Raw genomic sequence first — 23,539 nt, 5'->3', positions numbered from 1 at the left:
TCTGCCTTGCATCTTTCAGGAAGCTGAGACATCTGAGAGAAGCTGTCTGAATTCTGGAAGTGCCATTTTTTTTTTTTTTTTTTATTCCACCATCTAGGCCCTGTGTTCTCAGTGTGACGTGGACTCAGCAGGGAGGGAAGACCAAAAAAGCCCATTGGGTCTTAGAGGGGTTCCGGAAGGTCAACCTTACGCAACAAGGTCTTATTTTTTAATGTTTAATTCTTCTCAGTGGGGGAGAATTTAAATGCAATTTAATGTTTTCCTCGGATAGAGGGGGCAGAAGTGAAAATAAATACGGAGACACCCCGGTGTGTAGGCGCAGACGTGGCAAAGTGAGAAGGGTTGATGGAGAATTGACTTCTCTTCAGCCTGCTGGTACCCGGGCTGTGCCCTGAGGGATAAGCAGCAAGGGGCTGTGCATCTCCAACTGGTGCCTGGCCTTGTTTCTGTCCTTGCTTACCCACCTGTCCCCTCCCCAGGTCACCCCTAGGTTCACCCCCTAAGGATACACTGTTCTCTACCGTGAACGTGAACAAGTTCCAATTTCTGCTTTACTTACTTGCCAAGGGCATGCAGGGTGGCAACTTTATTTGCAAAAGAGGAAAAAAAGCACAAAGCAAATACAACTGCCAAAATATGTACATTGTTGTAGAAAAGCAAAGTTCTATAAAAAGTAAAAAACAAAAACATCCCCCACCCCATCCCAGGAATATTTGACAATGAACTCATGAAGTCCTGAGATGTCCTGTCTTCCACACGGTCACTTGCTGGCATTTGCCTAGCAAGATCCCCAGGGGTACGGAGTAAGTTTAGGATGAACACACAGTACTTCTCTTCCCTAGGATCGGAACTCTAGGTTTTATCTTGTCATCCTCGCAGGAAGTCCTATAGCTTGGGCTGAGTAAATTTTGGTGTTGGGCATAAAAGTAAAGAAAGCTCCTCCGCTCATCGCCTGCCAGGAGGGACAGCAGCTACTAAAATGTCTAATTGATACGTAAAACCTGTTTTACAAGCCTTTATCAGCCCTCCGGCTCCCAGAAGTCCACAGATGAACGCTTATCTGTGAAGATATTCTGGGAAGCCCAGACAAGCCGAGAAGTTTAACAGGAATAACAAAGTCTTCACAGCTATTGGGTGACTCCTTCTATCTTGTCTACGGTGGGACTTCTTCCTCTGGGGCTGTTTTTAGTGGGCCCTATGTTGCCCCTGAATGAGCTACCACACGAAAGGAAAAAAAAAAAAAGGCTAATGTGCTGTGGAGTTGTTCTAGAAAGGAGTCAATGCCAAGGAGTGCCTATTCCCGTAAAAAGGAGGTCTGCAAGGTGATGAGGATTGCCTCCAGGACCCCTTCCTATCGAAACCACTTTTCCAGGAGGAAAAACCAAGAAAAACAGACACTGCCTGCGGGACAATGCACTTTGTCAGAGGGGGTGCTGTGTACTTTCCGAGGTAGAGTATTGTGTGATATTTGGAAGACAAGGCCCTATGCCCACGCGGGCTTAAGATGGGTGGTGCTTCCTTTGCCTTTTTAAAACAACCCCTCCCCCCCAATTGAAACCGAAGCACAGGGATTTCGCGTATGTCGTCCTCTTCTCTTTCTTTAAAAAGCAAATTTTCACATTGTAAACAGAGTGTTCTATCTTGAATTCGAGTTCTGCCCTTCTTTTCCACATCCCTAGGGAACTACCAAGGAGTCTCAGTGAACACGAGAATTCCATTTTCACCGACGAAACTGAATTCCTGCCCTTACAGTCTTGCCGGCAAATAGTTAAGAAAACAGCTTATGGACAGTATTTCCGCTTTTCCATACCAGTTCTAATGAGAAGTCCGTATTCTAAGACTCCCAGCCAGCAGCTGCATCTCTCTCCCCTTCCAACGTCCTTTCAGTGACTTAGCTCACAAGTTCTGAGCCAGCGTTTCAAATGTACACTATTTACAAAGGAAGTGTCCGAGCTCCGTATTCCCAACCATCCGATCAGCTGGGGAGCCCTTCGAAGTGTTGTCCCGAGCTGGGATTCAGAACTTGAACAAGTTGATAAAGTCCTGGGGTGAGAGGGAAACGGAGCAGCTCTCTGGGTTATTGGCTGTGCACGGGTGGTCAGTGCCCTGGAAAGGAACATCACGGTTGTAGGTTGGAGTTCTCAGAAGCACCATGTTGGCTTGTAGCCCCATGAGGCTGTGCCCAATCTCACAACATTCCTATGTCAAGAATGCCATAAGTTCTGCAAAAACTAAAGAACTGTGTGTGTGTGTGTGTGTGTGTGTGTGTGTGTGTGTGTGTGTACCTCTGCACAGAGAGGGTGGGAGAATTTGCAGGTGGGTGGGATGTACAAGTATACACACACACATACACACACACACAAATAGGGGTGGAGGAAATTAAGGTCTCTCAAAGGTTTACTCCCCAGGGACTGAATTAGTGTCCCCTACACCTTCAGCGAGGGGCTGCCGTAGGGAAGAGTAGGAAAGGAGCTGGAAGGGCTTTCGCATGGCAATGCTGGTGCCTTTGACTCTTAGGGGCTGGGCTAGGGGTCTGTGGCAGCCACCTCAAGACACATACCTTCCAGGAAAGAATGTGACAGTGTCTGCAGAGCTGAAGGGTGTCTCCGTACTGCTCTTTCCGTGGGTAACAGCGCACAAGTTTAAAATACATCTTCTTCCAGTCCAGCTGTCCTTTGTCTGATAAAATTAATCGCTTGCGGATCTAAATTACAAATGAATACAGGTAATTGCAGACGACTGCAGGAGACTTCATCAAGAAGACAGTTGTGGTTTTATGCTTCTGAAAAGTTCTGTTCCCACCCTCTCCTTCCCCCTTTTTCATCTATGCCCTGCACTTGCCAGGGAAAAAATTGCTAAGATAGAAAGAAGGCTGTTCTGAGCTCTACCCAGTGAGACAGTAGCTTTATCAGTCTTTAAAAGACACAGGGGTCTGGTGACATCTTACTGGTGACCTCTACTAAACTGTATTTGGATGGTCCTTTAAAGTTTAGGTGATTTCAGTAAACACCTTCAATCTTTTCTCTGCTGTAGACTTGAGCGGTTATTTCCAGGGAGATGCAGTCACTGCTTGGCACGGTGGCTCTATTTTATATCTAAATATTAGTGGCTTCATGAACAGAACTTGTTGAACTCACACATCTATATAAAGAAGGTGGGGAAAAAAAAATCTGAGGCAGCATGAGGAGGGGAAACAGGCCTAGAGCTGGTGTCAGGAACCCCTAGTTCAAACTCACATTCAAGGCCAGCTTCTTGCCCTTGGGAGCCATTTCCCCAGTCTGTGGTCTGAGTCCCCTCATCTGTTTAAAGTGAGGGTCAGGATACCAACCTCACACTGGGTTGTTAGACTAAAATGAAATACTATCTATAAAAGTTCCTTAGCTGTACAATATGAAGTTAAGTTGTAAGTTACTCTGTAATTTACTTTGTAAGTTACTCTGTTACTTTTAAAAGCAAGTTGTGCAAGTGTGCATGTAGGTTAAGAATGTCCCCCCCCCAACTGGAATCACATATGTGATTTAGAAACCCCTCATTCTGTTGCCCTCTAGTCAGCGGGGAAGCCCTGGAGGGTGGGCACCCGTGCCTCAAGCTCCAGAAGAATGCCAAGGAAGCAGGAGGGTGGGGGACAAAGGAGGGGGCGGTGGGACTGCCCGCGGGGCCCCCCTGACCTGTCGCTCGGAGAAGTGGTACTGGCAGAGTTTCTTCCACAGCAGCCGGTCCTCACTGAGCACGTGCAGGTCGGGGGCCACCTGGCCGAGGCTGACCAGGTCGCGCCCGTCACTCAGCCTCTGCATGATGTTCAGCTGGAGGCACAGGGGCAGGTCGGTGAGGGTGAGGCCTTTGAAGGCGGGCTGTGGGGAGAAGGCGGATGTTAGGCAGTAGGCAGCACTTGGGGGGGGGGGGGAGGAGTGGCAGGCCGCAGATCACCAGGTGACACTCTCCAAGGATCCAGCTGTCCCCTCGGCCTCCACCCTCAAGCTGGCTGACTGATCCCAGATCCAGAGGTGCGATTCTCCACGGACACCCACAGGAATAGCCTGGACCAGCTGAGTCTAAATGGTGCCAGAGGGATTTTCCCCTATTTCACAAAGCATTATCCTTTCAACGACTCTCGAACGGCGCATGCTGGATTCTTGTGCTCTGTTCAGTTCACTCACTGACCAGATTCGCTGCCTTCCTAAAGGGCTCTGTGCCTTGGACAGAGCACCAGCCCCTGACCACGGATCCCTCCAGGGAGCGTTTCTTGCCTAGGCCCAAACTCGCTGCCCCAGGCCCCCAGCTGTCCCCTCGCTGCTCTGCCCGTCTAAACAGTGCTCTTCTTCAGGTCCAGCTTGTACCTATTTCTTCTGAAAGGGAATTTCTTTTCTGCCTTTTGTGGGTACCCCGGGCCTCTGACTACATCTTCCTGGAATTCTTATGTTCTCTTCCAGGGACTTTTTGAACCAGCCCCTTTATGTTATGTAATGCTAACTGCTTCCAAAAGGAAACTTGAATGGAACATTCCTGCTGGAATATAAGGTCCATGGAGGCAGGACTTTCTGTCTTTTTTCACTGCTGTGTCCTTTGTGCCTAGAAGACCACTTAGCATATAACAGGTACCCAAAAAATATCCGAGGGGTGAATGGAACCCTCATAATCAAGTAGGTAAAAAAAAAAAAAAAAGACCCTGTGCTTGTTGTGTATATTTGTGTATCTTTGTGTGTGCATGCATGTGTGTGTGTGTGTGTGTGTGTGCACGCATGTGTCCTTTAGGAATGACTGGTCCAGAACCTTTTGGTGTAAATGCCTCCATCTTTAGAACATCTCTATTCAAACCTAGGGGATCCAGGGACTATTAAAAAAAAAAACTCTTTGTGGGTAATACATTGGCAATTAATCAGAAGCGGCTTCTGCTTAACCCTGAACTTATATTTAACTGTTAATTTTATATTTATGATTTAAATTTTGATGGGCTCGTGTTACCCACCCACACCTGGACCGTTGAAGGTGGGGCCTAATTTCATAGCCCCTGCAGACGAGCCCAGCACAAACAACCTCTTTTGAGGGCCTACCGTGGCCTGGCACTGGGGTTGGAATGGGTTCATTCGGCTGGCGGGAGACTCGGAAACGTAAGCAAAAGCAAACAATTAGAGAACAGTATGTTACGTGCGTCAAGTCAGCACAGAGTGCTCTGGGAACCGTCCAGACAGAGGAGGTCCTCCCTAGTATTTACTGATAGGTCCTGAACAGCAACCCGCATTGCCATCTGGGTAAGCAGTCGGCGCAAGTCCCTTATGACTGGGGTTCTTTGTTCTTCTCATGCTAGACCTGGGTGAGCTCTTGATTTTGGACTATGGCCATTTAGCTCAGTGCTCTGTCACCTCCGGGAGTCACAGGAAAAGATACAGGATGAAGAATCCCTTCCTTAGAGCTCAGGGGAAAATATCCCGTTGATGGGTGTTGAGTCCCATCCTCAAATTTTTAGGGAACTATTCTGTTCAAGGCACATCAGAGCCCACACGCACAGGATTCCAGGGGGAATGTGTGGTTTCACCAGGCCCCACCTGTGTCCCCTGCAAAGCAGGATAGGTGTGTAGAGGGAAGGTGGGAAGAAGCATGGGGCGTTGGGAAGCTGGACTAAGGAGAAGAATGGGAGGTGGCATGGGAGGAACACCTGACGGACAAGCAGCAGATGTGGACCTCAGGTGCCCTTGGGAACTCTGGGTCTCAGTTTCCCCACGTCCAAAATGAATAGGCTTAGAAGACTCTGAAGGTCCCTTCTGGCTCCAGCGATCTCAGATCTGGATCAGCTCCAGCCTCTTAACTCATCAGAAGTGACTATGACCTGACAGTTTAAATCGTTCAAGCTGCTGGCCTAAACTTTCAGTTGTTTGCAAAATTCAGGACTTTTGCCGGACCGTGGAAGGCTCTAGACCTATTTGTCGTTTATCATCTGCTGCTGATCATATGAGCTAATAAAACTGCCATGACATTTTCTTTTTGTTTCCAGTACTTCAAAGCATCTACTTTTTTGGTTAAAACTCCCAGGCCAATTATTACATTGAACTCCTATTAAAGTCCGCTTGGCAGAGTTCACGCTCAAATTTTCAAACCTGAACTTTTCCAAAATCCTTGCCCAGACCCCATGCTGAGCCCTTGCTCCTGATAAATGGTTAACTGCTTGCATGCCTTCTTTTTGAATATAAACATATAAAAGAACAATAAGTCACTCAAGCATTTGGCTATAATCCTTCTATGGCCACCCATGCCCTCTATCTGCTTCAAAACCCTGCCTTACCCCAAACCCTGCCTTACACACAGTGATTCTATGTGACTTCACCCCCCTCCAAGCCAGTTCTCTTTGCCTTTTTCCCCTTCCGTCTTTTATTCTATTAATTATTTTTGCCAATAAAAATTGGCTCCATAGAATTAGATATGAAATTTAGAAGGAAAACAAGATTATATGCTGGGAAGATACTGCTAGAACTTTGGCAGATAGAAAGCAATTACTGTAAATGTCACCTTAACATTTTTGTGTAATAACATACTTCTCTTTAGTCCAAACTGTTAGACTGGCTTTAAAATATAGTCCAGACTGAAGTAATTAAGTCCTGTTTTTCTCTCTCTCTCTTGACCTTTCTTTCCTCTGGAGAGTTGGGCATTTGTGTGACAAGTTCTGTGGGCTCCATGGGTTCCCATCACTGTTCTCAAGATCATGGGGCTCAGAGCTAGGAGGGCTGGGAAGGAGGGCAGGGGAGGAGAGTTCAGTGGGGAGAAGAGCAGCCTCTGTAGGCAGGCTGGGGTTCAGTCCCCCTACTACTACATCTTACCTCTGCTGAGGCACCAGCCACACTGTTCTCTCCTTTTCTTTTTTTTTTTTCCCCTAAGATTTCTTTGTTTTAGAGAGAGAGAGAGGAAGAGAGAGACTCTCAAGTAGACTCTCCTGAGCATGGAGCCTGACGTGGGGCTCGATCCCACAACCCTGAGATCACGACCTGAGCTGGGACTAAGAGCTAGATGCTCAACTGACTGAGCCCCCCCAGGCGCCCGCAGCCACACTATTCTTAACTACTCAGCCTGATTTTTCTCATTTACAAAATGAAGAAAAGCACATCTTACAGTGTTGCTGGGCAGAGCGGATGAGATGACGCACGGAAGTACTTAGCATAGTGCCCAGTGGAAACTGGCTATTATAAAGACCCCTACTTACAGTTATTCACTGGATGAGTTAATTAATACACGTGAAAGACTTAGAAGAGTGTCCGCCATAGAGAGAGCCCTTTGTAATAATAAGAGCGGACACATTTAAAGACTTACTACATGCCAGGCACTGTTCCGAATATTTTCTATATGTTAGCTTATTAAATCTTACACCAGGTCTAGGAGATAGGCATTATTTCCCTTCAATCATTCATTCACTCATCTAACACTTATTGACTGCCTTCTGCCCTGTGCATGGCAGAGAGATGAGCAGGGAGCAAGAAGGCAGTCTTTCCTGGCGGTGCTCATAAGCCAGTGGATGGACAAAGGGAAGTGGAATCACGTTTGAGATAATCTCAGATGGCAACAGCTCCTCTGAGGAGGGTGAGATGAGAGTGTTTTCAGAGGATTGGATGGTCCGGGGAGGCAGGACCAAGCTTGGCATGGGCAGAGAATAGCTTGGCCAGACAGGAGTGCCAGGAGCAGAGGGGAAGCTGAGATGAACTTCAGTGTTTGATCTGTCCTGCATGGGATTGCATTGGATGTAAAGGGTTTACAAAAAGCTGGATCACTGAATACATAGTTGGAAGAAAGCTGCATTGAAAAGAAGTTTGGAAACCACTGACGTTAAGAAAGCTTTGCCATTCGAGGAATAAGGAGTTCTGGCCTGAGTCGCTGGGCTTCTCTGGCTCCCACTTCTGTCTTACCACATGAAGGGTTATAGGAATGACAAGGGCCACCTCCTCCCTGGCGTGTTTGTGGATCAGTTAAGGGGGGTTCTAGGTAAGCGAGCCCACGGGCGTGCAAAATATGTGAGCAGCTGTGGCCAAGGAGACTCCTGGGATGTGGACAGAGGGAACAGAGGCAAACTCTGGGCAAGTGTGATCCTCTAAATAGTGTGCCAATGTTGCTGGAAGGAAGAGGCCCTTGGGATAGATGGGACTTGCTCATTTAGATCCGTGGCTGGGAACTTCTCTCCTGGGCTTAGACCAAAAGAGAAAGTATTAACGTCCAGGCTGCATATAACACCAGAAATCAGGTAGAAGGTCTACGTGAGTTTTCTGTGAGAGATAAGCTGGGAATCTGGTCTCAAATTCACATCGTCAAACTATGCCTACACTTAAGAGAAGAGAATGGGGTAAATTATTAGAATAAATTCGATAAATGTTCAGAACATAAGCTCTTAAAATAATCAAACAATTGAGATAACTTTTCTGGGCTTGTGCTGTGCTCTGTGTGTGTGTGTTTAAGTGTGGGAGTTGTAGCCACAGTGATTCCAAGGAAGTCACATCATTCTGAAGCTTCTCATTATTCCCTTTGTTTCAGAGCTTAAGAAACTCAGAGGTTATTAATAGCCAAATCAAGGTCACTGCATTTTGAAAACTTCATATAAGTATTTAAAAGAGGTCAAAGAGGTTTCTTCATGTTACTTTCCCAAGAGATGGGGCAGACCCAGACGTTATCAGCTTGGGCCCCGGAACCACTTAGAGCATCGCGGTCCGTGATAAGGGAGGCGGGCGCCGCCTGAGCCGTCTAAGTGTGCCTGTCCGTCAGTGAGCGGCAGGAGGGCAGGGCGCTGTCTTTCTTACAGTGTTTGTGGGCCTCAGTCCTCCTGCTCACTATTAAAAGCATAAGAGCTGAGGGCCAGGTTAGTTTCTAAAAGCCAAAAGACACTACTGATAATAGGAGGGCCTCTCGGGATATTTTCCACTTTGAGCGAGAATCACTCTTTTCTTCCCCTACATGTCATGTTCACAGTCTGGAACCAAAGGCTTCCTTGTCATAATTCTTAATCACTGGAACTAGAATTTGCAAAGGTTGGTGGCGGCCTTCCAAGCCATGGCCGTCCCAGCTCTGTCGTATTCAAGGCAGCATCCCTGCAGCTGTGAAGCACGTGTCCTTCGGGAGGAAATGGAAAAACGAGCGATCCACGCCCCCCCCCTCCCCAAATCCAGGCTTCCAATTTTCCTGCCACGCTGCGATCCGCAGACTTTGACCTCCACCCCTTCTCTATTGGGACTTCCCAGCCCACTCTCGGCGCCCGGGAGAGGGCATCCGATCGGGACAGTCCACACTCTTCCTCCACCAGGGAAGATCTACAAAGTCCTGGGAGGCCGCCCAGCCTCTCAGGGGAGGCAGCGGCGGAAGTCCTTACCGCCGGAGGGAGGCGGGCGATGCTGCTTACCCGGGTGATTTGGATACTGTTCAGCTGCTGCTGCCAGTGCAGAATCGTCTCCATCCGGTATACCCACATGTTGATGTTCCCGACCAGCACAGACTTGCCGACTCTCTGCACCAGCGTGCACAAGGACGTGTAGAGGGTCTGCAGCAGCTCCCTGATGAGCCTGATGTTCTGCTGGTCTTCGAGGACTTGAGTGGGGGAGAAAAAAGCATGAGCAGTCATGATACTAGGACACCATACATTTGGTGCGCGGGCCTTTTTTCTCCTCCGTTCTGCTCCTGTCACGTGGGTACTGCCTCTGGGGATGTGGTTTTCTTCCTCGCTGTTATTTATTCGACACTTGGCCAAGCTTCTACACTTGAGGTTACTGGGTAGAGTTTCCATCATCTAGGTCCCTCTTTTTTCTCTTTTCCCTACTTTCTGACAAAGCCTCTTTCTCTCTTCATTGTTTCCCCAGTGCCAACTGGCTCACCTGATCTGAGGGCAGTTTCTTTGGCCCAGCAGTGATGTCCTGCGTAGCTGGTCAGCAGTCAGGAATGTGAGTTCTGATGCTGTCTGCCTGAGTCTTTGTGGGATTAGAGATAAATTACTCTTTCTTATGGGCCTCAGTTTCCCTGCATGTACAGGGACTCAGATGAGCCAAAGATCGAAAGCTGCTTCTAGATCAAATAGTCTGTGAATCTATTCTGCCTTGTGCATAGCTCAATTTTCTAGGAATTTGAAATCCAGAGGCTTGGTAGCCAAGCTTGGGACATGTGCCAGCACTGAGAAGTGTGAAAGGCGTACAGCAGGGCAAATGGGTGCTCCTGATGAAACAGTGGCAGGGGACAGTCTCTCCCCTTTGTCCTGAACACCAGTGACACTCCTCTCTGAACTGGAATTTGGCACCCCTGAAATGCATCTGGAGTTATTCACGTCCATCCACTCACCCTTCCTTAAATCTCAGGACATGTCTGCTCGATTGGAAAATCCATCTGCCCATTCCCATCTCTATAAAAAGGGGAGCGAGGTGGCGGGGGTGGGGGAGTGGGGTGGGGTAAAGCTCACCTTTCAGTACCACTTTTTCCAAAATGTTCATGAAGTTCTTTTGGGCGATGCCGCTCAGGGACGTGAGCTGTGACTTTGCTATCAGTTCCAACAGCTGTGGGTAAAAATAGAAGTTGCCAGCCTTAGAACACAGAGACATTTTTCTCCTCTAATCTTTGCTTTTGAGTCACATGACGTGGAGATACGGACCAACAGGGAGAGATAAACAGCAGGCAGGCCCACAGGAGAATAAAAAGCAGATGCTCACAGTGAAAGACAAATGGGGGTAATTCAAAACCCAGGAATCAGACTGAATATTTAATTCCTTTTTTCTTTTAAATATAAAGAGTTTGGCTTCAGCCAGGGTGAATTCATTCTGCTTGTCCTACTTCAGTAAGTGAAACCGAGGGACTCCAAAGGGAACAAAGCCGACTATGACCGGCAAATGTTTGAGTTCTCCACAATCACTCCTAGCAGGAGTCCTTCTACCCCTCCTTGAACTTCTTCCCCACTGGTACCAACTGTTCTCAAGGTACATGAAAGCTCATGGTCAGCAAGATGCGTACTTTCCAAGGAAGGGGCCAGTCTTATCCAGAAATCTCTTGCTCAGGCCGTGTTCAGTACAAATGTTAATTAGAATCTCCCACTGCACTTACTTAATCTTCCTTCAGAAAGAGGCCGGTCACAGGGAGAGAGAGGAATTCAGGGTTGTATAATGTATATATATATGTATATATATATACACACACACATATTTCTACTGAGAAACTAGGATCCTCTGGGACTATGGGCAAGTTACTAAATTTCTTGGTGCCCCCATTTCTTCATCTGTGCTAATCATACTCAGAGGCCCCAAGACTGCTGAGAGATTTGAATGAGGGACTGCCCCAAAAGCATAGTGCCTGGTATGGATTAGGAAAATCAAGATTGGTTGGTTGGTTGAAGGCGTGTGTCCTAATCCCACTACCCCATTTATTGCCAAACAAAAAGAAAGAAAGGTAGTAACTTCAGTTGTTGCACCCTACTTTCTTTGGTAACAAAATTATTTACAGAAGTGGTCATATTTTTAAAAAAATCGATCACAAATTCTGTTGAAAAATGAAACTTAAGATTGGAAGGACGTCTTAGAGATCAGGTAATCAGGCCATTTAACAGCTGAGCAAAGTGAGGCTCAAGCGACTGTCTCACCAATTTTGTGCAGTGGACGGGCTCAGCTGAGACCGCCTCAATACACTTCATGCTTTCACAGAGTTGTCAAACAGAAGAGGTTGATGTGAAGTGAAAACAATTTTACCAGAGCCCAGCGGGCCCCCAACTAAAACTAGCTAGCCGAAGACTTAGAACCAAGACCGCTCCTTTACCTCAGAGCTTGAATTTCTGCTCCCAGGAAACTTTGCAAGGGAGTTCCATCCACTGGCCAGGCCCCAGCCCAACTCCACTTCAGGTCAGTAAACACCGAGCGTGACATTGTGCTGGGCCACTGGACTCAAGGCTGAGGGAACTAGCAAAGTGATATTCCAAAAATCGGGCTGCAGAGGAGAACTAAAACTTTTGGATCAAAGCCCTAAGCATTTCAAAGAACCTCTGCTTCCATTTGTTTAAAACTTCTGTCCTCCTGAAGCCTCTCAAGAGCCTGTCAAACCACATACAGACTTTTAATTTCTTGAACATAATTTTACTCTAAGTAAAAACAAAACAAAACAAAAAACCAAAAAACAAAAACAAAAAAACCCCAAACAAAACACCCCGAAACCTCTCCCGGCCTGGCTTCTGTATCTCTCACACACACTGGGAGAGGGAGCTGAGGCCAGGCTAAGGCTGGTTGGTTAGGATTCGTACTGGCGATCCAGCGCTGGAAGCCAGGAGCTGACCCAGGACCCACAAAGAGGGGCAAGAAGTCTGTCCATCTGTAGAGGCCACATCCACGGGCAGTGACCACATGGATGACCTCTGCTTGTCTGGTTCAGCTCTGTCACCAACCAGCACATGACAGGCAAGAGAGGAGTGACAAATGGCTCAGAGGGACGGGCCAGAACTTTCGTTTATCTCCCGGACCAACAACAACCAGATTCAGAAGGCCAACCCGATGGTCTAATAATATCCCGCGCCTCACATGACCAGCATGAGGCAAGATGAAAGAAAACAAAAGCCTTGAGTCCCTCTCCAAAGGGCAGTTAGCTGTGAGCTGTGACTCACCATGGGGTGGGAGGAGGGCAGGCAGCTCTCTGCCTGAAATCTGTCCAAAACCCAGCTTCCATGTGACTACCATCTCTTGAAGGCGTCAGTGTTAATCTTGTCTAAAAATGCACCAATCACAAGGACAGAAAACTCTCCAGGCTATGACTATGCATTTGAGGGAAAACAAAAAGCCCTTTCTGATTGAGATGATGTTTGACTAAGCAGAAGGAGGAATGCAGCAGCGAAAATTTCTCAACTGACAGCAGAAGGACACGTCAAACACCCTGCGTTTAGCCCTATCTCAAGAGAAAGTCCCTCCTTCCACCGCCAGGCAGTGGTGGGGTCAGGAGAAAAACCGTGGAGGAGACCCAGCTTCTCTAGCCGGGTGACCTTTACCACTCTCTCCCATTAGCAAGTGTTTTCTGAGTGTCCACTCTGCCCTAGTGCTGGTGACATGGCTATGGCAATAAAGACACGTGATGGCTAGACTCATGGCATTTATGGTCTAGTTGCTGGTGTAAGTCAGTTAACCTCTCAAAACCCTAGTTTCTTCATTTCAAAGACGGAAATAAAAAGACTACCTACTTCACATGGTTGTTAGAAGGATTACAGAGATAAATATGTGAAAACCCACTCTAAATTCCAAATACAAGGCATTATTAAGATATTATTTTGTCCTCTTCCAGACCCTAGTCTTTTAGTGAAGTTTACAGCTGCTATCAAGGTTTAGCAAACTTTCTGTGAGGGGCCACATAGTAAATATTTTGGGCTTTGTGGGCCATATGCTCTTTGTCCCAAGTACTCACCTACTTAGCTCAGCAGTGGTAGAGCAAAAGCAGCCTTAGGCAGTATGTAAATGAGTAGATGTGGCTGTGTTCCAATAAAACTTTATTTACAAAAACAGGTGGAGGGCCAGACTTGGTCCTTGGGCCATAGTTTACCAACTTCTGATATATATCTATATCTATGATATATATAAGTTTAATATATATCATAGATATATCATAAAATTTAAGAAGTATCTATTTGTATGTGTGTGTGTGTGTGTATAAATAGAGTTTAGGAGGGTTTCAGAACTAAACTTCCTGCTTCAGTTCCCCCATCTGTAAAATATGCATAATAATAGCATCCACTTTAGAGCTGCAGTGAAGATCTGTGTTCATAAAACACAACAGTGTCTGGTACAAAGAATATACTCATTATTATCATTAGCTTTTATCATAATGCAGAGACTATTACTAGGTAAAATCACTGCTAAGGAGGGCATAGTCGATCAGTAAAGTACACCTGGCTTAAAGATCTTTAGAATCTCTATATTTCAATTTTATTCATTGTCAACCAAATGCTTAAATGGTTTCAAATTTTAATATTCCTTTCTGTCATTTTTATTATGTATGTGATACATTTAATAGCTAGCTATCTGTTGGTGAGAGTTAATGTTGCTACATTTCACGTCTCACATTGTTGCATTTACCACGAGGTCTTACTTTGCTAACAGTAACGAGGGGTCACTATGCATCAGGGTCACTGCGCATCAGCACTAAGAACTTCACATGTATGATCTGACCTTGCTTAGTCTTCCACGGTGAGCCGAAGGGTTGGGTTCTCCACTTGATAAGAGAGGACACCGTGGCTCAGAGAAGTCAAGTACCTCAAGTCACACTAGCAGTAGTAAGTGGGAGAGCCAGGACTCGTGCCCATTTGTGTCTTAACAGAGGACATGTATTTTGAGGACTTAAGGACTTCAGCTTTTCAGGGTCAATCAAACGGGCACCTAGGGCCAAACTTTAAAACTAGTAGCAATGTCACTAGTTTTATTTATTAATACTACAATACTAGTAGTATTGCGATGTTCTGGGAAACAAGAGTGTGGAAATTCCCTATTAATAGGACATCGTGACAGGTGATCAGCTTTTACCAGGAAGGGAGAAAAAATTCCCAGAAAGTGTTACTAACATGACTGGGACGGGGCAGTTGCTTTTGGTGAGCCACTTAGGTCTACTTTCCACGGAAGCAGAACTCTGCAGGCCCCGAATGGGCAGGTAGTTTTGTGTAGAGCTAGTGGTAAAAATGACAGAATCGATTCCTTTTACTTCTGAGAGCTGTGTGCCTAGGGGAGCAGGACTCTCTCTAGCTGTTTATTTATGAAGAGGACCTAGCCAACTGGATTCTTTGCCTCCAGCCACAAGAGAGCAGAGGAAAATGTCTTGTTGGGAAAAGTGGTTTCTTTTCTGCTGGGCGGATCTGAGCCCAGGTGCCAGTAATTTGCAGCTGTGTTTGTGAGGGGAGGGTCAAGAGGAGGAGGACGAGGGGCAGGAGGGCTCTCAGCCGCTGCCCCCCCAGCCCCGAATTCCACGGTATCACCGCCGCGTGGGCAGCCTGGGTACCCGGCCCGATGTGCAGAGACTAGTTGTGCCGTCACAGAAAAGGTTCTGGGCTACCAGAGGAAGGGATGCTGGTCACCGCAGGCAGAAACCACATCCTGCCCTTCAGCTTTGGCTTATGCTGGTTTTGGAGACATTGAGTAGGAGAAAGACCAAGTTGCAAGCAATATCGCATAGCAAACCTCGGGGCGGATCCCACCACGGTTTGAAGTGGTGTGTGGACCACGACTGGGCACAAGACAGATTTCCCTCCTTTCTCACTTCGCTGCGGAAAGCGGTTTCCTCTCTTCTCTCCCCTTCATTTCATCAGAGCATTCGTACTTACAGAACATGAGCTCCTGTCATTTCTCTGCCTGAAACCCTCAAGTGGCTCCCCTTTTCACATCCAGAAGAATCTAAACTCCTTTCCGTGACTGGCCTGTGCCCCTTCTCCAGTGTCACTCTGCACCACACTTCCCCGACCCATTCTGCTCGAGCCCCGCAGCCTGTCCTGGGTTCCCTGCACCGGCCGGCTCAGGACCCCCCTCCCAGCCTCTGCCCTTGTCATGTCTTCCTGTGCTGGCTTCGACCCACCCCTCAGCCCTCAGTCCAGAGGTCACCTGCTCAGACCGTCCTCTACGGGAACCGTCTGTTCTCCCTGTCCCACTTACACATCTCTGAAATGATCTTGTTTCCTCGTTCAAGGACGCTCTAATTGGGATCTGAGCCTCAAGACAGCAAGGCTTGTTTTGTTCCCACCCACTCTACCCCCAGCCTGGCACATGGTAAGTGGGCGACTGATACCTGTTTTCTAATACATCTGTCTTGCAACCCATGCATGTTGTAGCTGCAAGGGACCTGGACAAGAGTTTACCCAAGTCCCTCCTCTCCAGATGAGGCACATCACGGTCAATGGCAGATAGTCTGGACTGTGAGGCTGGGAGTCATACGGGGTCTGGTCCCAGACTGATGTTTCAGGAGTTAATTCACTTATGGTGCATACATATCCCAGACACCTTGCAGAGAGGCAAGCAGCCGAGATCTAGAGGGACACTGAACAGAAGCAGTAGCTGGCCTGCCCCCTTAAGACAAAACCATCTGGAGGTTAATCATAGGCTGGTGCTCAAAGCGTCCTCTGTCCTGCATAGAACATGGTTAAGAACAGAACTTATCTCTAAATTCTTCCATGTCCTAGGACAATGCGCCCTGACGTTTGAGCTGTAGGTCTGATGGGGAAGCATGCCTCCGGGCTATCAAAGCTAGGCCAGAGCTGCAGAAGCCTGTGGTTCTCACTGCTCCATACCAAAGCTGGGTGCCTCCAGGAAGCTTTTGGTCTTCTGGAAGAAACCCTTGGTTACGTCAGGCGCTGCCTCTGCTTGTACCAAGTGCCTTGTCCTTTCAAGATCCTTATTTATTCAGTGGACAACACAGATTAAAAACCTGGAAAGTTTTGTCCTGACTTTGAGCTTGAACACTGACAGGTTGGAAGAAGGAACATTTCAGCGGCATGAATAATCTTCAGGCACGTCAAGATCGGGTAAATATTATTTGCAAGGGAAACATCTCTCTAACTGAGGGCGTTAAAATCCTAAGATGGAGGGCCAAGTTTATACAAATTAATTGTATTCTCACTGGAGAGAAACTCGCCTGTCTTCTATCCGTCCCAGATATTTTTGAACTTGTAACGGTGCCCTGCTCCCCGTTGGAGCAGTTGGAGCGGCTCTGTTTGCCTCCATATTCCTGCTGAGACTGGGCTCAGCATCGTCCCCTCCACCCTGGGATTCCACGAGGCTGGATGTCACATCGCCCTTGGTCTCTGGTCCATCTGCACTCCCCCCCGCCAAGTCCCGTTCTTTTCCATCTCCAGATTTCTGCTCCTGCCACTTGCACCACGAAGCCTGCCATTTGCCTCTCTACCTCGCTGAGTCCTGGCCATCCTACAAGGAAGGAGGCTGGTTCTTCAGTCTCAGGTTCTACCTCTTCCAAGAAGCTGTCTCCAATATCCCCTTCGTCCACTCTCCTACACAGGACCAAAAACCCATTTGCATCTCAGTGGTGGAACCTTGTCCCCCCAGAGTAGCCCAGAAGCTCCTGACAAATGGGGGCCAGGTGTTCGTTGACTCTCAAGTGGCTTTGGCAACACTAGGTCAATGTTACGGGTTGCATCCAGAAATCCTTGTGTAGGAATGTGAAAGCAGTCACCGGGAGGAGCCTGTGATCTCTGGGGATCTAGCAGGAGGGAGCTGTCAACTCCTTGCTATTTGGAGAGCCTCTGTCAGTGGACCTGAGGGGACTTGCGGTCCTAGCTTACAGACACTGGAAAAAAATACCTGTTTTATCCTGAACTGGAGCACTTAGAGTACAGCACCGAATGCTCTCGGGAACTTACCTCCTTGAATGGGAGAAAAGTCTGCTGATTGGTATTCAAAAGTCAGCTCACCTGTCCAATTTATGATATCCTCCCACCCCCCACATAGTAAGTCCCTGACTTATCCTAGAAACTAGACTGAATTTTTGTATAAAATCTATTTCTGGGCCCCTAGTGGGATAAGGTTTAGATTCAGAGTCCTTAAGAAAAAAATTTGATCCTGCGGTCTCCAAAGGGAGATGGGAGAGGAAAGCAGGCAGAAAAACCATAAAACATCAAGCTCTCCATTTCATCTTTAATCTCTCTTCTTTCTATCGTCTTTCTACGTGTGTGTTTTCTAATGCCTGTAATCAGGACCCGACAGATGAGGATATTAATGGCAACAAGAGAGTCTCCTCGAGTTCTTACCATGTACCAGGCACTGCTGGAAAGGATTTAAATCAAGTTTTAATTCTCTGGGCAACATGACGGGGCAGATACCATTATTAGCACCTTTAATAGGTAGGTGATTCACAGATGAATTTAGGAACACACATATATGGGGAGTCCATGCTGACATTGTTTGGGGTCCATGGTCCAAAATACCACTATGCTGGGCTCCTGGCCATCCCTCTCATTTTCACAGGTGCTCCCTACTTGTCTGGGCATATCCCCGAGCCTGTGAGTGTTCCCCACTTTTGCGGGTACCCAGACATAGCAGGATCTGCTATGCAAAGCCTGAATGCTTATTATGACAGAAAGCCAGGAATTCTTTTTTTTTTTTTTTTTTTTAATTAACTTATAATGGGAAACCCAGGAGTTCCAAGACACAGACTTTCTCTGGTAGCACTGGCAGCCTAATCCCCACCTTGGGCCCTCAAATGTTAATTCCCAATCCTTTCTGCAAGTCACTTTCAAGTAGGCTCACAATGGCTCTGTTCTTTTGACTTTACTGTGTCTGGGTGACAGGCCTCTTTCCCTCTATCCCAGCTTCTCTGTCCCAGGGGAAAAAGAACCCTTGGTTTTAAGACCCAGGTGGCAGGGGCCACCCTCCACCCAAGGAAGGCGCCGGGTCTAGGGCAGTGCCAAATTAAACCAAGGTCACTGCGGCAGAGGAACCCGGTGAAGGGGCTGGGCTTGTCAGGCACATCATGACCCACCAGGGGGTTGGCAACAGCACGCCCTTAATTTAAGGCATTGGGTTTGAATTTGAGTCACAGTGCCATATTTCAGCCTTTTGTTGGCCAAACCGCCAGTCAACTTAAACTAAAACATGTTTTTGGAAGAGACTTTTAGGGGTGGTAGGAATGCAGTAACTTGCTGGAAACATTCAAATGATCTTAGGGTGGTAATGCAGAAAAGAAGTAAGAATGTGCCTGGGTTTCACTTGGGATGTTCGTTTTTCCTGCAGAGGGCTAGAGAGTGGGGTTACAAGCGTTTGCTTATCCTTTTCTGGTCTGCTAACACCTGTGGGTCAGTTCATTCCAGTCAGGAAGTGGCCCTCAGGGTTCTCCAGGACCTTGCTGGTCTGGAGGGGGCATCCAGGGCCAAAAGAGAGAGAGAGAGAGAGCGCAAGCGAGCTGGGAGACCAGTTTAGAGGTCATCCTGGCATTAAAGCATTAAAATCCTCTCCTCTTTTGTGCCTCCCTGTCTCTTGTTTGAAAACACTGTGTGCAAACTATGGCATTTGGGCTCCCGGGAGTTTTTTGAGCTGGTTCTCAAACCTGAAAACACAGGGATCACTTGAAGGATAAATTTAAGAAGCAATGTGTGGGCACCACCTTCAGCTCATTAAATCGATGCTTTAGAAGTGGGCGTTTGTAGACCAACAGGCTTTGCAGGCGATTCTAATGGACAGCCAGTTCAAATGAGAACCAGTGGGCCATCGCAGGCTCACTTCAGAGAGCCAGGAGTCGGTGTGTGGTCTCCAAAACCCTCTCCCGGTTTACTGGAGACCTATTTTGCCCACTAGCTGCGCTGTGCCCTGACAGCATTAATCAGCTCTCCCCTCCTCGTGGTGACCAAGTGCCAAGCCCGCCACCAGCCCAGACCCTGGAATCCTCGCCAGCGCCAAGCTGTGCTGGCCTTGAGGCACAGTGTAAACCAATTTTTTAAAACGACCTTTCATAAATGGGTAAGTTGTTGCCTCTAAAGGGTTTAAATCCTTTTTAAAACCCACAGTTAAAATTGTATTTAAGCCATCGGGCGTGTGTAGGGAAGAGGGTGAAGACAGTGAGTAGAACCTGAAGCCCTATTGAAATAAGGTACAGATGCTCTATGAAAACCTTTCCAGTTTATGTTAAAATTTTTGATTTAAAAAATTCCATAAAATTTTCATATTTACTGATAAAAATTATGAAATCTTGCAATAGGGGTGTTAGCCATCTCTTTTATTTCCTCTGCATGGTCTGTTTCTGAAGATGACGGCCAGCATGAACATAACCCATTTTTTAAAAATGTACTTGGCTTTAAAGAAATTAAAAAAAATTTTTTTTTTAATTTTTTTTTTTTTTTTAAGGCTTTTGAAGCTGGTTCAGTCACTCACTGGAACTAAGGAGTCACTGTAATACTGTATTAGGACGCCGTTAGGTAGAAGTAGTCAGATGCGGGGCAAGTGGGGAGGGGGCGGGGACATAATGGCAAGCTACTCTGCAAAGTTGGTTTAAGGATAAGAAGAATATATGAGATGTGCATAGAGTTCCTTAGTAGAAAACCCTCAAAATGCAGTACCTATCATTAAAATGTTTTAAGCTCTTTATAAAAATAACATTATTTCTCAAATTATAGAGGACTGGAACAGTGAAGGGGAAAAAAAGATGGCTCTTTCCAAAATAGAAACATTTTTCCACTACTGCTGAACCTGACAACTCCGAAAGCATGTAGCAGTTTCTCTGACTTAAGGATTATTTACAGAAAAGTGCTCATAGTTTACAACTAGATACTATGAGATACAAGTTCTCTATCCTGGGTCTTTATCAAGTGCAAGATTTCCTTTCCTTTTTTTTTTTTTTTTTTTAGGAGAAAAACATTTATCAGCTGGCCTGAAAAGGTGTATTAGGGAGAATTAATAATTTTGGTTAGTAGGTAGTAATAAATATTGTAGCTGACCCTGAATAACAGGTTCTGGTTTGCAGGGTATCTCCATAGAAAATACATTACCGAGTGGCCAGCCACCCTGCGACGCGGTAGTAAATCCTTACCGAAGGGGCAGAGGAGGCTTAGGGAGGCTGAAATAGGCAGAAAGTAGGGCCTGAAATAGCTTGACCTCAGACCATTGTACTTTTCCATCCTCTGCTTGCAGATGACCCACTGTACAGCGGAGAGTGTGGACTCTAAGACGGACTAGGTTTCCAATTCCAATTTTGTTGCTTACACAGCTCTGTGACCTTGGGCAGGTCATTTTACCTTGCAGTACTTCCATTTGTTTAAACGGGTCAGCAAAGTCCCCCCACTTCGTAGGGTTCATGGAAGGATAAAGGTGAATGTACGGAATTACACGGAAATAGATTTTGGCTATTGTAGTCTTGTCCCTTTGCCTTATTTCTTGGGAAAGGAAGAACAGGTAGGAAGGAGAACCATCTAAAACCGGACCGTTTTTGCTGATCCGTTTGTAATTAAGACATCAGAACTGGGTGTCCTCCCCTGACATCTAGAACATGGAAACTATTCATATTCTTAGTAACAGAGTTTCCAGCTCTTGCTGGGCCTCTCTCCAGCCAGCCTGGGCCAGGTTACAGGCCACAGTGATCTTCCTGGAGTGGCAGAGACACACTGAATGACACGGACATTTCATCCAGAAGGTCTCTCATGTTCATCCCTTTTGGACGGCAATAAGGGCTCAGCTGAGAGCAGACAGATCTGCTCAAGTGGTCACAGGCTCAGCTCAGAGCTTCTGACCTCCAAGGAGGCCTGGGTATCAGGTCGGTTGGGACAGCCAGGCCTGTATCTGCCCAGATGACAGGTGAATGACCCGGGCCTCAAGGGGGCTTGATGTCATCACTCTGGCTGAGTCGTGGCTATCATCTGACTCAGTGACCCGGCACGGAGCAGCACAACAACCCAGGAGAAAGAGTGAAAACCCAACAAATCAACACCCCTTGTGAGTAAATTCTCTCCTGCTTCTGAGCCTAAAACATCTGAGCCGCGACCTCCCTGGTTGAACCACGGACAGAAACGCACAAGAGACCAAAGAACGGGGGAAGCAACAACAATGAACCAGTTAAAAAGAATCACGGACTTGAGGGGCATGGGTAGACTCATTTGCTTTACTCCATTCATCACTAATATTTTGCTAAAACTCATTAACCACCCCCCCCCACAAATATACGGTTTCAAATGGAAAGCAAGTGACCCAAACAGGTAGTTTCAAGCTTTGGTGAGCACGAGACTGAATATGTCATCCCACGGGGTGGAAGGGAGTCATGGGTAGGAAGCATTGGGGTGTTTGAACTCATCTGGTTTTGTAGCCTAAACCATGACTGCCTTGGGGTCACCTAGAGTCCGCTCAAGCAGGACAAGGAGGAGGACAGGGAGAACGACCCGAGGAAGGAAGGTTTTTAAAACAAGCCGTGGTGTTGCTTTCTGATGGATTTGCTCTGGCTCCTGTTGCTGCCCGCAGTGTGTCCCCATTTATCCGTGGGGGCTGGGAGTGGCTCACATGAGCATTATGGCCACTGCTGTCCGTCGCAGCCAATCTCAGGAATGCCCTAATGGGACCCACACAAGGACTTGAAGTACATCTGGAGAGAAGGGAGTGGACAAGTTTGTTTTCTGCTTTCCTCAAAATTCCCAGGGTCCTAAGAAGCTATTTTGCTGGGGCAGAAGCGGGGGGTGGGGCAGATAACGACCTGAAAAGACGATTCAGCCGACACTCGACACTCGTAACCTTCAGAGACTTACCCGTACGACGTAGTTAAACCTTCTGGAATCCAGAATGGCCGTCGAGAAGTCCAGCCTGTTGAAAGCTTCCCCCAAAGTGCAATATCCATGGCGCTGGACGTGAAAACAGGGGGTGCAGAGGTCATTCTCCAGAACAGTCCTCCCCGGACTCTACTGATAGGCTGGATGCCGGTCTTAGGTAACCTATGGCCACCTGTGGCTTTCCTGTGCCATGAGCAGCTCTTTCTGGGAATCCCCTGCGAGCCACAATGATGCGGGGTATAGCCAACAGCTGCTTTAGCCAGTGACTCATGCGTTACACACCTCTCTTCAAGATTTGTACCATTTGAGCCCTTGCACAGACTTGAATGGGGAGATCATCAGTAGCTGCTTATCAAGGGAAGGTTGGGAGTTGGATGTATGATGGGTGACCTGATGCTAGCGGGTCACTGTAACATCTCCTGGGAGGGGAACTACACTTCCCAGGGTCAGCCTGCCTGCTACCCTGCCTCGGATCTTTAGTGCTTTTCTCATTGTGATCATCACAAGCATTTTTAAGGCTTCATGAGGAAGCAAAAGGAAGTTTTGCTCTTTTACCGGTGAACGCACAAGGAACTGGGAGCAGAGAGCCCTGACTCCGTCCCAGCTCTGCTCCCAGTATCTGGGTGGTCGTGGGTAGGTCCCTGCTCCCCCCACCACCCCCAGCAGGGCCTCAAACAGGCAGGGATGTACATTTCACCAAGGTCCCTGACACAGAGAGATTCTATCATTCTACCAGACTGTGTTGTATCCTAGGTATTGGAGCAGATGACCGTGCAGAGAGAAAATATACATAAGAGGGTTTTATAAAGTGTCATGCGAATGTACTTATTTACTGTATCTTCTCCCCTGCACACTCTTGTTAAAAACTTCTGCCGTGTTTGGCAATGAGCCCTTCCAGGGCTAAACCTTAACAAAGTTGGAGTCCGAAGAGATCTCAGAACAAAAGAGAGGCACTTTTCTGGGGGAAAGGCCAGGGCTTTATAACAATACATTTGAGATGGGTATATTAATCTTTATAAAACATTTTACATAATCTCACCGAGTGATTAGGGAGTCTACTTAGCGACTTTTGCTTCTCACTCTCTCTGTAGCGCTAAACTCTGATGGTCGGCTAGGTGGCGGGCTGCCAGCCATCATCACCGGCACCCAGGACAACGGCCGTGACCTGAAGTAATATTCTTGCCCGGCTTCCCCTCTCTACCCTGTTGGGAGAGGCCGAAAGCCACGCATATTCTTTAACAAACGGACGGATGCTCACCTCTTTAGTACTTCCTTTGTGAACATAGATCCATTTTTCTTGGTGGAAATCTATAGAGGCAGTAAATAAATAAGTAAATAAATAAA

At 47.2% G+C, this 23,539-nt stretch overlaps 1 protein-coding gene across 2 annotated transcripts in view; it reads right to left on the bottom strand.

The window, feature by feature from the left end:
- Window positions 1–64: 64 nt before the first annotated feature.
- LOC111146821 (F-box protein 32) overlaps window positions 65–23,539 on the bottom strand; it is a 30,820-nt gene continuing 7,345 nt past the window's right edge. Inside the window, exons 3-9 of one of the 2 annotated variants that reach the window (XM_022502517.1) lie at window positions 23,454–23,503; window positions 22,175–22,267; window positions 10,409–10,502; window positions 9,365–9,549; window positions 3,669–3,851; window positions 2,561–2,704; window positions 65–2,106 (exon numbers count right to left, since the gene is read on the bottom strand). In XM_022502517.1, the coding sequence (XP_022358225.1) occupies window positions 2,017–2,106; window positions 2,561–2,704; window positions 3,669–3,851; window positions 9,365–9,549; window positions 10,409–10,502; window positions 22,175–22,267; window positions 23,454–23,503 (839 nt within the window). In that variant the 3' untranslated portion in view covers window positions 65–2,016. The remainder of the gene's footprint in view (window positions 2,107–2,560; window positions 2,705–3,668; window positions 3,852–9,364; window positions 9,550–10,408; window positions 10,503–22,174; window positions 22,268–23,453; window positions 23,504–23,539) is intronic. The other variant, XM_022502518.1, reaches the window with a different exon arrangement.

The sequence above is a fragment of the Enhydra lutris genome, unplaced genomic scaffold (assembly GCF_002288905.1).
Source record: "Enhydra lutris kenyoni isolate GAN:26980312 unplaced genomic scaffold, ASM228890v2 scaffoldscaffold14, whole genome shotgun sequence".
Taxonomy (NCBI): domain Eukaryota; kingdom Metazoa; phylum Chordata; class Mammalia; order Carnivora; family Mustelidae; genus Enhydra; species Enhydra lutris.
This window is presented reverse-complemented; position numbering and strand designations above follow the sequence as displayed.